At 37.9% G+C, this 16,416-nt stretch overlaps 1 protein-coding gene across 8 annotated transcripts in view; it reads right to left on the bottom strand.

Annotated features, from left to right (window-relative positions):
* The window catches only part of ATP8A1 (ATPase phospholipid transporting 8A1), a 221,092-nt gene that overhangs the window by 75,198 nt on the left and 129,478 nt on the right, over positions 1–16,416 (bottom strand). For all 8 annotated transcript variants that reach the window (XM_023638157.2, XM_070263872.1, XM_070263876.1 and 5 more), the window contains 2 exons: positions 12,097–12,235; positions 8,868–8,932 (listed from right to left, as the gene is read on the bottom strand). In XM_023638157.2, coding sequence (XP_023493925.2) covers positions 8,868–8,932; positions 12,097–12,235 — 204 coding nt within the window. The remainder of the gene's footprint in view (positions 1–8,867; positions 8,933–12,096; positions 12,236–16,416) is intronic.

Raw genomic sequence — 16,416 nt, 5'->3', positions numbered from 1 at the left:
ATAAGCACATGGCATTTATATTTATTCCTGGGAGTTTGTTAAATGTGTGCAGGTCAAATAATAAACGTAACATTATAAGGAGGATTCCATTCCCAGAAAAAAAAAATCAACATTCTGAACTACACTTTGACTTTCAGACACAACATTTAACAATGTATTTCATTGTTCTTGGATTTGTTCTTTTCCGTCATGAGTTCAACCCCAGTTAGGGGAAATAAGCATATAATTGGGCTAATGATGAATCACTTTTGGAAGAAACACAACTTCCACCCTTGTCAGAACGGCCTTAAGCTTATGAAGCCTGCACTTTGTACTTTAGTATCAGCACCGCAGTTTTCTGTTTTCACTAACTTTACTAACTCTTGAAGGCAATAATATGGTATCAGAATGGCTCGGGTTGAATTGTTGCTCTGCCATTTATGGCTATCTTTCTTCAGGCAGGTTACTTAACTCCTCTGAATCAAAATTTTCTCATTTGTAAGATTGGGTTAATATCTGTTTTGTAGGGTTATTGTGGTGATGAAATGTGCTAACTCTACTTCTGAGTCAAGTGCCTTCTCCAGTGCTTGGGTCAGAGTTGACACCCAAGGAAGACTAGTTCTTTCCCTTCCTCTGACATTAGGTGTAACAGAGGTGCCAACACATGAGGAGGAATGGTCTGCAAACTGTCAGACACTGCACAACATTAGTGCCATCCAAGTGGGATATTACTGAGATAATTTTAAGTTTCCTTTTGAAATCTTCCAATGGCAATTTTATTTCAATCTACCTTTTGACTGCTAAAATTCAACTCTACCAGCTATTACTTCTATAGAAAAAGTATCTGGAAACCTATTTTTCCCACAGTTCTAGAAAAGATAGACTTATCTTTTCTCAAATGGCACATAGCTCTTGGTACATGGTAGGAGGACAAATATTTATATAACTCAGACTGTTTTTCTTTTCCCTATTAATTTCTATCTCCAACCTGATATAACTCCAGAGGAGAACAGCTTGAAAGTTACAGACTGATTTGGTGTTTCTCTTTTCTGATTACGTGTTTTGCATCGATGACCACATCAATATATATGCTACACTTCAAGCTTCCATAAAGAATACAAAATTATATATATATATATATATATATGTATAAGTTACATAAAGTAGTACTCTAAGTTACATGAAATAGCACTATATGCAAACGAGCACTTCATAAATACCAGGTTTAAGGTAACTAATGATAAAGAAAACACAGAGGAATTGTTTTGCTAGCTTGTCCTTCAGATATAACACTACCAACTTAACTTCTTAGGTACCAATTGTTTTTAAAAGCACAGAAATAAATATTCACTGGGGGGGGGGGTGAAAAAACTTTAGTTTGCTAAGGGTCTACCTTTTAAAACCTACTATAAGTTAATTGAAAATGTCAAATAAGAGGATATATATAAGAATCTTAAACGAATGTATATTTTATTAGCTATTTTGGTGGTTTGCGGCCACACTTCATCATCATTTAAGACACAAGGTATTTACAAATTTATGGCCAAATAATGTTTCATTCTTTCTCTACTTTTACACTCTCCAAATGTTCACACCCTAAAATTACAAATTAACAGAACATTCCAAGGCATTCTTAATAATACATTATGACCATATCAAGTATGGACAATGTTAGCATGCTCTTAAAGAGTGAGTTATGACTCCCATAATAGCAACATGGATAAACCATTGGGTAATACTTATTTTTCGACAATGTGTTGTTGATTCAGTGGAACACTGGACATTCCATATACCCAATGCAACACATATATCAACTACTCTTTTAGCTACTGCAGGCTGTAGTAAGTTGTAAAGAAGGTACGCCTGAGAGTAGAGAAAAACTATACTTATATACACCTAGTCCATTTAGTATGCATCCCAGTCAGGATCACTAGCTCCACTGGACATAGTTTTTGACCAAAAAGCCTTGGTGTTTCTAAACTCCCAGACTATACTAGAACATAACTTTCAAAAACATATTCATACAGAACAAAACCAACATAAAGTAATTTTTCCAAAATGGGTAAGGGCAGACAGAAGGTGAAATCATTAAAAACATATGGTCAAAGAGGTCCTTCAGAATAGCTTAGTGGAAGGCAGCCAAGTGAACGCATTTAATCAATACATATTACTAAATATAATGGAGAGGGAAAGAGACAAAAAAAAAAATTTCCATGCTTTGCTGATACACAGATACAGACTTTCCAGGGCGGGAGTAGATATAAAACACTGTAATTGAGGAAGTGGTCCAATCTCCCAGAAGGGTCATGCCATCTGAAAAAGGTCAAGGGTTACAAAATGGAAGAAAGTAAAAGAGGAAGTTGCAGTGCTGGGTAAATTGCTCTTGGCCCCTGGGCAGAGGTTTGGGATTTGGGATTATGATAGGTTCCATCAGGCAAATAACTGCTTGTGAGACATCTAGTCTCACTTAGGGTACACTAGAGAGAGAGGCAGAGAAGTGCGAATCTGGGTCTATGTTTCAGGTTTGGGGTGGGGGCACGCAACCAAGAAAGCAAGATCCAGGGAAAGGAAGGAAGAGTGAGGTAGGGGATATAATTATATAATTTAAATAGTTTTGTGGATAAAGGCTTTTACCAAAGCCCTCATGGTAATTATTTTAAACCACCACTGAAAGCCTCCTAAACACTTATTTTGAGCTTGTGTTAAATATTCTTCTGTGGCGGCAGTGACTCAAACGCAGAAGGAAACATTCTGGAGAAACTGGGTCGGCAGACATCCAGTCTCTCGGATTGTCTTAATTCAGCCAGGAAGAGGCGGCTCAAAATATACAACCATTTTTTTTTTTTTTTTTTGAAAATAAGCAAATTACCAAATCAACGTTTTGGAGAAAGTAACAACCAGGGCCTGTGAGAAGCTGTTACCCAGAACCGCAAAGAGAGCTAACGTTGGGCCCTCTTTCCTAACTGTTTGAACTAATTAATATAGGAATACGGAAGAATCATTAGCTTCTGAATTTTCTCAGTGCAAATCCCAAATGCACACCATTTCCATTATTTCATATGTACATTCAATAAAATTTTATGTACAATTTATGTATTAGTAAAACTAAATATAGGGCCCTTTCCTGCATTCCATAAATGCAGGATGCCCAAGCACCACCATTTTCCAGACGGGTATCCCTCCTTTAGCTGCTTTGTAGTCCTGGTATGAGTGGGAAAGGAGGTAGGGAAAAATCAGAAAATGTAAGGGAGGTTTCCCAGAATGCTTCCTTCTGTGATTGAGTCTCTGCTGCCACTGGAGAAGGTATGGTTATTTAAAAACAACAAGGAAAAACAGCTTTGGACTTAGAGTAACGTAGGTTGAAATTTCAGGATCCTGTACTTCCTAGCTATGTGAACTCAAAGTCTCTATCTGTAATTGACACAAACACCGTCAGCACTATAGGAGCAGAGACTAACGTATGCAGATATACCTGTCACATATTAGGCTTCCTATACGCTGTCAATGTGATGGCTGTGCTGACTCATCAAAAGATACGGGTGGCAAAGATGCAACAAAGTCACAAGGCATGGCCTACTCCTCTCAGAAAATTCAACAAGCAAGTGGGCAGACTGGCAAGTGGGCAGACTGCTTAGAAAGCATTTATCTGTAATTCTAGGTCTCAGGGCACTCTTGGACTTCAGATGTTTAGCCAAAAACGAGATAAAGAATATTCAGGCTTGGGAGGAGGAAGAATTTCTCCAAGCAGAAACGCTATGAATTTGAGAACAACTTCACTTAGGGTTCTGCACACAGCCAAGATTACTGAATTTTGGTTAAGAAAAGGGGACACATTTAATTCTTATGAGACCAAACAATGGGTTTGATGGCACTTTTTCAACCACATACTTTGGCTTGTGGCAGACACTGACCTAAATCAGAGGAAAGAAGAGGAAAGGAGAAAGAAAGATTATTTGTTCATATATTATTTTCACTTTTTGCCATGTTTACATTTTTCACTAACCCATTTCTTTCAAATGTAACGAAGTTGGCTTTCTTCACTGAAAGCTTCTTGGAGGAAGCAGTGTGCCAGACAGTATTTGAACAATCATCCTGTAATGGGACATTATGAAAACATATCTTTGATTCTAATAGGGATACTAACGCCTTAAAAGCTAAACTAAGCCCTTAAAATTTTGGGGCCAAAAAGCTGAAACTACTTTGCTAATAGTAAAAGAAAATTCACAATACTACAGCTCCATGCTGGCAATGGTGGAAAACAGTGTGGTTTAAAACCTGCCTAAACTATTTTTCAAACCAAAACAAAATGTATTGTATTAGACTCATGGGACATATCAAGGCAAAACCTAAAGTAGCCCCAATTCTCTTTTTTCTCCTCCTTTTCTGGAGTCAAGTCAATCACTTGTTTATTCTGGATTCCTTTCAGAGGCCATTGCACAGTGGCTGGTTCCCCAAACAGGGAGGTTTGTCTGCATAACACATTTAAGTTGAGCTTAAAAGGGTACAGATGACAACTTCACCATTTATGTATGAATGCCGTATAAGTTATATGTGAAGCTTCCATGATGTTAGAAAATCAAATTCAGCTAGGAGAAAAAGAGCAATCCCATAAAGGGCTTTCTTTTACCAGGGTGTTGAAAAATATATATTCTTATGCTTGTTAATGTCAAATGTGGCTAACAACTCATTGACATCAGTGAGGGGGAACACTGGTATCCATAATCAAACCTAGGTTGGTTTGGGGTCATATTCTCAAATTAAGCAGAGAAATTTAAGTAGTGAGAAGGGCGGCTGTTTAAAATCACCTCTTACACTAGCTGGCAATGAGGAACTCCTCGACTCCTGGAATAATAATGCTAAAAGAAGTAATAATAATGATGATCATGATAACGGTTCATATTCCTTAAGTGCACACTAAACACCGGGCATTGCTACTAAGTTTTTAGAGGTACCATTTTCGGGGCTGGCCCTGTGGCCAAGTGGTTAAGTTGACGTGCTGCGCTTTGGCAGCCCAGGGTTTTGCCCGTTTGGATCCTGGGTGTGGACCTAGCATCTCTCATCAAGCCATGCTGAGGCGGCATCTCACATAGCAGAACTAGAAGGATCTACAACTAGAATATACAACTATGTACTGAGGGGCTTTGGGGAGAAGAAGAAGAAGAAGAAGAAAAAAGATTGGCAACAGATGTTAGCTCAGGGCCAATGTGTAAAAAAAGAAAAAAGTAAATAAAAGGTTTTGTTTAATCCTCACAATAACACCCTAGAGATAGATATTATTATTACTCTTGTTTTACAAGAGTAGCTGGCAGGTGAGACCCAGAAAAATCTATCTGCTTTGACTCTGGAATCCAGTGACTGAGATACGTCCTTCAGCGCTGCTTCCTGGAAGTCAAGTTAACCTTTCATAATAGGATCTGCCTACTAACGCTTTCAGGTGTAAATGTGATTGTCCCTGTAAAGTTCTTGGTCCAGTACCAGGTACAAAAAATAAGTACTTCATAAATGTAAGCTAGTGTTTTTCTTATGGCTGTAACGGCAATGCATAGAACCCTGCAGGGGTGGCAGAGTTCCTTTTCACAGAAAGTCAGAAAGCTGCATTTCCTCTTGGGATCCATACACTACTTTCCATATATGAGGTGCTGACTCCTAATCAGGCTGAATGTGAATGTCAACGGCAGTAGAAACTATCCAGCAAAACGGAGCGCAGATGATCAGCAGGAGAGCAGGGGGAGGGTTTCTCAGGAGTTAAACTTAGGAACACTGGAAGCCTTTTGACTTTGAGTGGAGGAAATTTAGTCCTCCAAGCTCTCTGCATACATATTTACCCATCATTCCTGTTGACTCAATAAGTATGTAGTAAATAATTTTCCTTTCTGCTTCTTTTGGTTTCCTAGGGAAGCCAGACAGTAGGAAGAGGAGGAAAACTAGTAAGAACAGATTTACGATCTAGCTCTACGTCCCAGGACAGAAGCCACAACTCTCCAAATAAGAGAGATGCTAGAAGGAGAGACCAAGGTTAAGGGTACATCATGTGAGACTCAAGAAAATGGCTTAAAAGATTACAGTCCCTCCCACATACCCTAGACTTTCCAGATGAGGGGAACGAAATCTTGAGCTATATCAGTGAAATAAGTCTTCAAACTTTTCTACCTTTTAGAAGAAGGCTAGACCATATTGATTCAAAAATACATATATACATATTTGGAGTTGCCTGAAAGTATTTCCAGAGACTCACAGAGTTGGTATGCTATGGGGGATTTGAATAACAGAACAGTCACACTCCTTAATATAACATAAGTCCAATCTGTCCAGAATTGTTTTAGTACATTTTGAAAGACCTTAATTAGACACTGGAAGCTAAAGATAGGTCACATATGAGATTCTCCAGTTCTTAGCTCACATTTTTAGATGTTTCCAGTTTTAACAGACAGACTTTGAACAAATTACTTTATGACAAACTAAAGATATAAACAAGATACTAGAAGAATCCTTGGATCCAGGTCATTAAGTGGAAGGGGTTTCTAAGAAGCTTGTGGGATACTTCCTGACCACGGCTGTGGAGTGAGGGAAGAAGTACAATGCACCCTTCAAGCCAGTAATCTGAAATTCCTGCCTCTGCAGACCCGTAAGGAAATGCCTCATACCAAGATCATCAGAACCCCTAATAAAGTGGTTCAAAGTAGTATGATAGAAAATTATACAAATTACCTAAATTATCTATTGATTACAAGTGTCTAATAGATTTTGATCAACTTTAGATGATTCTTAATGATGCTTATCCATGAAATTCTTACTTTTTAAATTGAAAAAAATATGATTAAGCTTTCTAAGAAACTCTTTTGCTGATACTGCCAACATTTAACAACGGCTTGGTGGGTAACGGGGTCAGAATACCCAGCTTTGATCTCGGGCATCACGCCAGCAGGGGGTGCTGCTCTTGCTAGGAAAGGAGCTGGGAATGGGCAGAGGGAGAAAAGTCCATCAGATTTCCATAGCAGATCTGCAGAGCAAGACTTCCATTTGTTTGTTTGTATTTTCAACTGTAGTTTGGTTTTATATGCTTATTTAAAGATTTTAAAAACTGCTGAATAGCCACTGATTTTTCCCAGGGTCCTACATTCAGGTTAGGGCAGAACTGTGCTTTTAACCACTGTGCTATTTCACAGAATAACTTGAGTACATTCATTAAAACTGTCACTTGACAAAACACACACGCACGATTTATTTCCTAAGACATTATGTTCCTAAGTTTATTACCTAAATGTTAATTATTCTTTGTGCTGATGGAATGGTAATCCCATATTTTATTATTATCAGTACAATCTGAACACACAGGATGCTTTTCTTTTCCATGCCAATGAAAAAATAATGATTTACTTACAGGCATTCTAGCACATCTAATGATTTGCCTGAAATCTCAGCCCTGGTTTTTAGGAGACAAGATCTGAAGGAGCTACGCAAAGTGATGTTTCCCTTCCTGCTGAGAAGCAAATGAGTGCACCACAGAGAGCCTGACCTCAAACAGCCAGATTTGTAAAGTCACCACTTAACGCCCTGGGAGAAAAACCTTCCCCAGACAGCAGGGCAAGAATGCTTGGCAGTCCCGCAGTCCAGAGCTGGACAAATTAGTGTAATCCATTCAGCCACAGTGTTCGCCTGTGATCTTCCACAGCAAACTGTCACCTGAATTGCTCAGGACATTTCTAATCACTTTACTTTTTAAATATCAGATAAGACCGATTACTGCCAAATTTAAAACTCATCAGTGCCTAGCAGAGGGCCTATTAACGAATAAATAAAAACGAAAGTCTTCCAACCACAGGCTAGCTTCTTTTGGTTTATGTTTTAGGATAAAAGAAAGCTTAGTTCACAAAAAAGTATTTCTCCAATAGTAAAAGGCATAAACCACTCTTTTAGTTCCAGAATCATATATGATTCTTCAGGCTACAAGTTGCTCACAGACTTCACAAGAAAGGGTAAAGTATCACAAGGATTGTTTTGAGATCAAGTAATTAAGAGATCATCATTCCAACTTAAAAATCTGAAGTCAAATAGTTCTCACACATAATTCCTAGTCTATACTTGACTTCTAAATATTTGCCTCTTCACCATCCCTTCAACACAGTTGGCCTCTCAGCTTCACAACATCCTTAATTATCAGGTTTTCTCTGCTATGCTCTTTGCGTCACAGTGACTATTTTAAGCAGTTGTATAATCACCTCTCTCCTGTTCTGTCTTCCACCTTAAATTACAAAAAGCCACCTTTACTTTAAAATACTTACAGGTCATTTGACCTACATAATTTTTGCTAACTTCTATTTTACACTGTATATCTAACAAGTCTTTCCCAAATATAACTTCATGTGATCACAGCCATGAAAAAAGACATCCTAGAAATTAATATTTCAGCCCAGAAGTTAGGACATTAAAAAAACCCAAAAACCAACTTTTCTATTAGGACTGGTTATTGTGCGTTGTTTAAGAGCTTTCACCAATTTTTTTAAAGAAGCAAAAGATTAATACTGGAAGCTAAAGCAGATATTAAATGCTTAATATATAAAATACCCAGATAGATATGAATAAGTTGCAGTCAGTCAGCAACTTCCAGACATAGCGTTTTTGTAAAGCAGCTTTTTTGTCTCACAACATTAAGCAAATCATTTAGCAATTTCTTTTAGCTGTCACAGACACAAAACTGGATCTATTTACATCAATGTGGTTCAAAATAGTGCACATTATGTTACAGCACATTATGTTACAGAACAATCATAATAAGGTATCTTTTAACCTCTGGAAGATAAAATATTTCCACAGCTATCTGAATATAAAATAAAATACTATAAGATGATTACATTATTAAAAGATTAAAAAAAGATAATTTTACTTACATCAAGAGAGTCTTCATTTATAACAATCATTCCCATGTTCTTCCTCAAAAGTTTGCAGGAGTGTCCTATGTCCAAACATAGAGTAATTAATTGATATAATTAATTTCTTTAGAGAGAAGAGGTGAAGATGTTAAAGTAATAATACTATAAAAATATCTAAATTTTATCTATTTTATTACATAATATTAAAATTTTATCTATTTTATGAGGATGATACCCAGCAGCTGTTTTCCAGGTTTGCAGGCAGTTAGAAACGAAATGTTCTTTCTTGCTATAGGAGGGATATGATACAAAGACAATAGCTGTCTTGATAAATAAGTATGGAAAGAGATTGTTGTAATGATTCTCAATTTCCTGAAAACTACAAATGTACATGGAATATCCATCATGCTGACCAACACGAAGAGCAGAAAATGGGCCGATGGTTGATTCCGGGGAATGGTGCAAGAGGGCTGTCTGGCTCTTGGACCACTGATTCCACCACCGTCTCTCTGCCATTGGACAGTCATCACATCCTCTACTTTCCTGCCCTCTCTTGCTTTGCTGTACTTACTGCAGGGCAAAATCACCCACTGATTAAATCCAACTCTGCCTACTCTGCACCTGTTCACATACAGCTGAATATGGCTGGACAAAAACAGGCAACCCAGCTGACTGGTCTCCCATTTAAAATAATGCCATCACATTTAAAACAATACCATCTATACTCACTCTCTTAATGATCTCATTGCATCCCTGGTTTTAAATACCACCTCAATGTCGACCATTCTAAAATTCATCTTTCCTACTCAGACCGTTTTCCTAAACTCCAGACTCTCACATCCTAGTGCCTACTTAATAGCAGACACTTCGGTGTAAAACAGGCAAAGCTTAACATATCCAAAAACAAGCTCCTGACTCCCCTCAGAAAACCTGCTCCTCCTTCACTCTTCCCCATTTTGGTTAATGGCAACTCCCACCTTCAGCTGCTAAGGTTAAAAAAGCATGGAGTTACCCCTGAATTCCTTTTTTCCTCTCACACCCTACATCTAATCTATCAGTCAATCCTGTTGGCTTTACCTTTAAAATATATCCAGAACCCAACCATTTCTCACCACCTCCACTTCTGCCATCAACGTCCAAGCCAACACCTTGTCTCACCTGGATTAATGTCTAACAGCTTCTTCACTGACCTCTCTGCTTCCACTCTTGCTTCCCTTCAAGTCCATTCTCAGTCTAGCAATCAGACTCATGGTTTTCACAGGAAAGTCAGATCATGTCTTTCCTCTGCTCAGAACCATACAATGGTTTTCCAACTCGCTTGGGGTAAATGCAACACCCCATCCAAACTGGGCTCTGTTACACTGCTGACCTTCTTCTATTCTCCCCCTTGGCATTTCTGCTCTTTCTCCCTAGAACAGAAGACAGCCTCCCTAATCATCCAAGCGACGAGCTCCTTCTTCTCTCTTAGGTCTTTCCTCAAATGTCACCTTCTCAGTGAGGTCTTCCTGACCTTGTTCTGAGCAATGCCTTATCTCACTTTCCTGCGTTATTGTTCTTTATAGCAATTATTGCCATCTAACACACTAGGTGTTTTTCTCATTTACTTTCTCATCTGCTTCCCTGAGTAGGAGCTGAGCTCTAGGAGGGCAGAGATTTTGTTTTATTCCCTGCTTTTGCCTGGCACCAAAGGCACCATAACCATTTGCTGAATGCATGAATCTTACCTACCTTTTTCTAGGAACAGTTATGGCCCAAGATTCTAAAAGTTAAATGTGATGAGAAACCACCACCATATTCTTCTTTTCATAGGATCTTTCATAAGGGTTACATATCCTGGACTATTTTCAAAATTGCTTATTTTCCTCACATATCACTCTTTACCACCATATATTCTCCCTCTTTCTGTAGTCATTTGTTCTGTCATATTTGTGTTTTTCAGGTCTCCCAATTCTAACGCATTCTGTATTCTCGCACATTTCCTTTCCATTTCGTCTCTTACACCAGAGATAGTTTTTATCATCAAAGTTAACAACTTGTGTGGCTTGTAGATTTAAACTTCTACTAGTTAGTATTTTCTAAATATTCATTTTCCTTTATTAATGACATCAATTTACTATAAACTTGTAGTTGTTTTATATTTACAGAATACTGTGATTACTAATACTTTTAAAAGGGATATTAGCTAAATGCTTTTTAGATAGATGATCGTAAAAAATGACTTTCTAAAAATGTAGTTTCATGTTGTCAACACCTCTGAAATGGTTTCTCCAACTCTGAGAGAGTTTTGTAAGTAATTCATATCATTAATATCCAGAGATGGAATCTACGGCAGGGTTTACAGTGCTCAGGGAACTTACTATAACTGAATTTAGGGGGAAAAAGTGCTATTTTCTTGCTTATTATTGGTACTATAGGCCTCTAACACCAAATATCAACTTTCTCCTCTGTTATGGATTGAATTGTGCCCCCTCAAAATTCAGATGTTGAAGCTCTAACCCACGATGTGACTGTATTTGAGACAAAGCCTTTAGGAGATAAAGTTAAATGAGGTCATGGGGTGGGGCTCTAATCCAACAGGACTAGTGACCTCACAAGAAGAGGAAGAGACATCAGGAGGGCGCATCCATATGGGAGAGGCAAGGCGAAGACAGAGTGAGAAGGTAGCCATCTGCAAGCCAGAAAGGGAGGCCTCAGAAGAAACCAAATCTGCTGACACCTTGATCTTGGACTTCTAGCCTCTAGAATGGTGAGAAAATAAATTTCTGTCATTTAAGCCACCCAGTCTGTGGTATTCTATTACGGCGACCTGAGCTGACTGATACAAGCTCTTTCCAAAAAACTGGAATTAACTGTAGGATGAATGAAAACTGGCAATCTTCTTACTTCCCATTTCAGAAATAACCTTCGATCACATAAACAAATGTCAATACACAAGCCTGCCATAAGCCCAATCAACAGACTTTCACAGACAACTGCAGAAATGCTATCTATGTGTGTCAATTATGGATGGAAGGTGGGAGTGGGTACAAAGGTGAGAGAGGGCATTATCTGATTGCAAGAGCTAAAGTTTGGCTGTAAATATAACCACTGTAACTTTAAAGGTGTATTGGGGCTATGAGTAAAGAGATAAGCCCAATAATACTACCGCTATGGAAAACTCAAAATACCAAATCTTTCAAATCTTAAAATATCTCAAATCGAGCTCCTGAAATATATCAATGATTTAAAGTTTGAATAGGTATATTACCAATGTTAATGGCAGTTTCTTGCTTATCCCCTGTAAGGATCCAGATTTTAATGTCTGCTTTCATCAGAGTTTCTATGGTTTCAGGCACTTGATCTTGTAATTTATCTTCGATGGCTGTAGCTCCAAGGAGCTGAAGATTCTGGGGAAAATAAGAGGCAAATATTTAAAGAAGAAAACCAGTTTAGATTCTTTAAGAACAAAAAATTGAAGTGTGTATATGTTTTTAAATTAGAGACCAAATAATAATTCATGGATTTCATGTAAATTCCAACTATCCCATTGAGTTTTCTTTCTTGAAGATCCCTGACTTTCATCCAGTAGTTTTGGTAGAGGACTGAGGTCCCTGAGGCTACCTGTCTTACCTTACTCCTCCCTAAGATAAGGAACTGATTCTAAAAAAAAGCCACACATGAATGCAAACTGGTGCAACCACTATGGAAAACAGTATGGAGATTTCTCAAAAAATTAAAAATAGAAATACCATATGACCCAGCCATCCCACTACTGGGTATCTACCCAAAGAGCATGAAGTCAGCAATTCCAAAAGTCCCATGCACCCTTATGTTCATTGCAGCATTATTTACAATAGCCAAGACATGGAAGCAACCTAAGTGCTCATCAACTGACGATTGGATAAAGAAAATATGGTGTATAAATATATATACAACGGAATACTACTCAGCCATAAAAAAGAATAAAATCGTCCCATTCACAACAACATGGATGGACCTTGAGGGAATTATGTTAAGTGAAACAAGCCTGATAGAGAAGGACAATCTCTGTATGACTCCACTCATATGAGGAATTTAAACATGTGGACAAAGAGAACAGATTAGTGGCTACCAGGGGAAAGGGGGGGTGTGGGGTGAGTACAAAGGGTGAAGGGGTGCACCTACAACACGACTGACAAAGAATAATGTACAACTGAAATTTCGCAAGATTGTAAACTATCATACACTCAATGAAAATTAACTTTAAAAAAAAAAGCCACACACATATAGAAGGGAGAAAGCATAAAGTCAGCTAAAAGTCAGTTAAAAGGGAGCAGGCACCTACTAAAAACAAAAACAAAAACAAAAACAATGGAAGATCACCACAGTGAAGAAGCAATCTTGTTGACCTGTTCAAAAAAGAGTAAGGATATCTGCTGATACTATTAACCTGTCGTTTGATGTGCTGTCAGGCAATGTATACACATAATACAATTAGAAACGTTGAAGAAGAGAGCAAGACCAAAGTGACAGCATTAGTCTCTGTAAGAAAGAACAGGCTGAGTGTTTTTCACATTGCTCCACATTTGCATGGTAGAAGCTCAGAGTCCATTATAGATCTCTCACTCATTAGATGGTATCTTTCATACAAGACTGAATACAACCAAGACGCTCTTCAGAAAGCTGTTCTAATCTCTCACAAAGAAAAAGAATGGTTTCTACTCTCATTTTCCTAAATGGAAGAAAAAAGAGAACAATCTCTTGGCTGTTAGGGAAACTTGGAGTGCCAAATAGACACAAGTAAAGGTATTCTTGGTCCTAAACACATAGGAATGCACAGTGATGGACTAAGATTTAAACCTGTCTTTCCATCGTGTGACCAGGCATTGTTACTAGTAGGACACTCTTCCCAACAGTGCTCTGCAAGCCACAACCAACTGGTTCTCAGGTTTTCCCTGTAACCTAACCTCCAGCATAATCCGCTTCAGTATTTACCCTTCTTCTCAATCTTTTTCTCCCCTCTTCCTTCAGTTTTTATTTAAAATATCCAACAAGGACAGAATGGATACAACAGAAATTAAATGCTAAGGAGAGTGTCTGGTTTGATAATAACAAAGATTAAGCATTCCATTTGGTATTTTCCTCTAACATTAAGTTCTGTTTACTTTTCACTAAAATGGAAGTCTAAAATTAGTCTCAAGTCTTGGTAGGCCTGGAAAATAAAGTCAAACGTACACACAGACATGAAAGAGTGTATATGTGTAGCTTATGCATGTATTAATTAGAAATGCTTTTGGCTACAAGTAAAAGAAAAATCGGACTAACAATGGCTTAAAGATTTAGTTTTCCTTCCATAAGTAGTATTGAAGTAGGCAGTGGTGGACATTAGATTGGTGGCTCAACCATACCTCAAAACTCATTCCCAGATCTCTCTCAGTGTCTCCAGGTGGCTGTCACAACTCTAATTTTAACAGCCACATTGGAGACAAGAATAACAGGGTAATTCCAACTGTAGCCATCTCTTATTTGAAAAGCAAAAGTGTTTCTAAAAGTCCTCAGCATATTTCCAAATATGGCCAACTGTCCAGACTGTGTTATATGGCCATCCCTAACTATTAGTATTTAGTTTTTCCAGCCACTATAGCGGAGGAGGCAAGGAAGGAGGAGGATGGGAGTGGGTGGTAAATTAGCCAGCCAACAGTCCTTTCAATATAGATGGGCATGCATATGCATTAGCGTTTGTATGTACCTGTGTGTATGTATTTACACATGTACATATGTATACAGACACACACACACACATCCCCCACTGCATTGCCTGGCAAAACTTGGCTTGTCCTGTAAGGCCAAACTCAAAAGTTACTGCTTCTTTGAAGCTTTTTTTACTTCTTAAGTAAAGAAAGTAAGACAAGTTTTCCCCTCTATTGTGCCCTGATAGAAATTTGCTCATCTTCACAACCCTTAGTCTATCATATTAACTGTTTAAATGTCAGATTCTGGTAGTTTTATTCAAGAGTAGGGACCATGTCTAGCTCAACTTTATACATTGCATTTCCATAACACTGACTGTCAGCATTCAGTATGTTTGCTGAATGAGTAGATGACCAAAAAAAAAAAAAAAAAAAAATCCAAAAGCCACGTTATAAAGTATTGCTGCAATCTAGACCATATTCTTTTTGATATATTCCAAATAACTTCTACAGCTATTAGATACACTTGATGCATGACTTCTTAGTTTCCAACATATAAGACAGGAAGGCAAATTTGCTTCTTTATGGAGATAGTACTATTTTATTATCTTTAATGGGAAGCAGATTTGAAATCTATCATAACCTGATGAATAATTATCATCAAGAAGTTCGAGAATGAAAAGGAGGAGAACAGTTCAACATCAACTATGCCAGGATCACAATTGCTGTATTTCAACATTTAGACAACGATTCTACCAATTTTTTCAGCTACTTTCAGGGCATTTGTAGCTAAATCATTCTGGCCCACATCCAAGGGAAGATCAGAATATCACTGCATTCAAATCTTAAATATTCTACAGAAGACACGATAAGATTTTTAAATGATCATGGGGATAGTTAAGTAATACAAGCTCTCAAAATTTTCTAAACCAAAAAGTTATTTTTTGTAATATGTTTCACAAGACCTTGTGGTAACTAGACAATGTGAGAGCCAAGATGTGAATACACATTCCTTAGAAATTTAGAAACAGGTATATTTGTATATCGCTCTACTTTAAGTGGAGAAATGAGCTCAGGAAGCATACAAGCATACATTACCCTGCACAAATCTAATAAAAAATAAAATGACTGCACTGGGGAGATCACGTTGAAAACACATTTGAAAGAAGGAAAGCACCTGGTTTTGCACAGGTAAAAAGGAAACATTTTTCAAACCAGACAAAAATAATATAAGGGACAAAGAGGTAAGGCCAGTAATGCAGATGCTGAGAAAAGTTCCATAAGTAGGTAAATTTGGAGTGTGCTGGTGGCTATGAAAATGAATTTCTAAAAAGGGTAATGAAACATTTCTGAATATTCAGCAAAATTGCAGAGAGTCTACTTTGATGGCTATAGAGAAAAAACCATGTTCCAAAGCCTGTTAATTTTCCCTGTAGGGGCCAGCCCCGGGGCAGAGTGGTTAAGTTCCTGTGCTCCGCTTTATCGGCCTTGGGTTTGCCAGTTCAGGTCCCAGGCATGGACCTACACACTGCTCATCAAGGCATGTGTGGCGGTGTTCCACATACAAAATAGAGGAAGACTGGCAACAGATATTAGCCCAGGGCCAATCTTTTTATACTAAAAAGCATAAAAAAATATTTTCCCTTTATCCTAAGTGCTCCTCAAGTACAGCACTTATTAATTTTAGTGCAAGGCACTGCAGCCTTCTTTCCTTTGACCCTGAGGTCACTTACTGTGAGATTAGGATCTTGAGTGATAGGTTGCTCTGCCTCTGGAAATTAATATCTTCAGCTACATAATGATCATCAGGAAAAAAGATTTGAACTTTGCGTGCTTTTCCTGATCATAACACATGAGTGTTTAGGCTATAATCAATTTCATCCCAAACATGTATTACCTTACACAGATGGCCACTAATG

This window comes from Equus caballus, chromosome 3, assembly GCF_041296265.1.
Source record: "Equus caballus isolate H_3958 breed thoroughbred chromosome 3, TB-T2T, whole genome shotgun sequence".
Lineage (NCBI taxonomy): Eukaryota > Metazoa > Chordata > Mammalia > Perissodactyla > Equidae > Equus > Equus caballus.
This window is presented reverse-complemented; position numbering and strand designations above follow the sequence as displayed.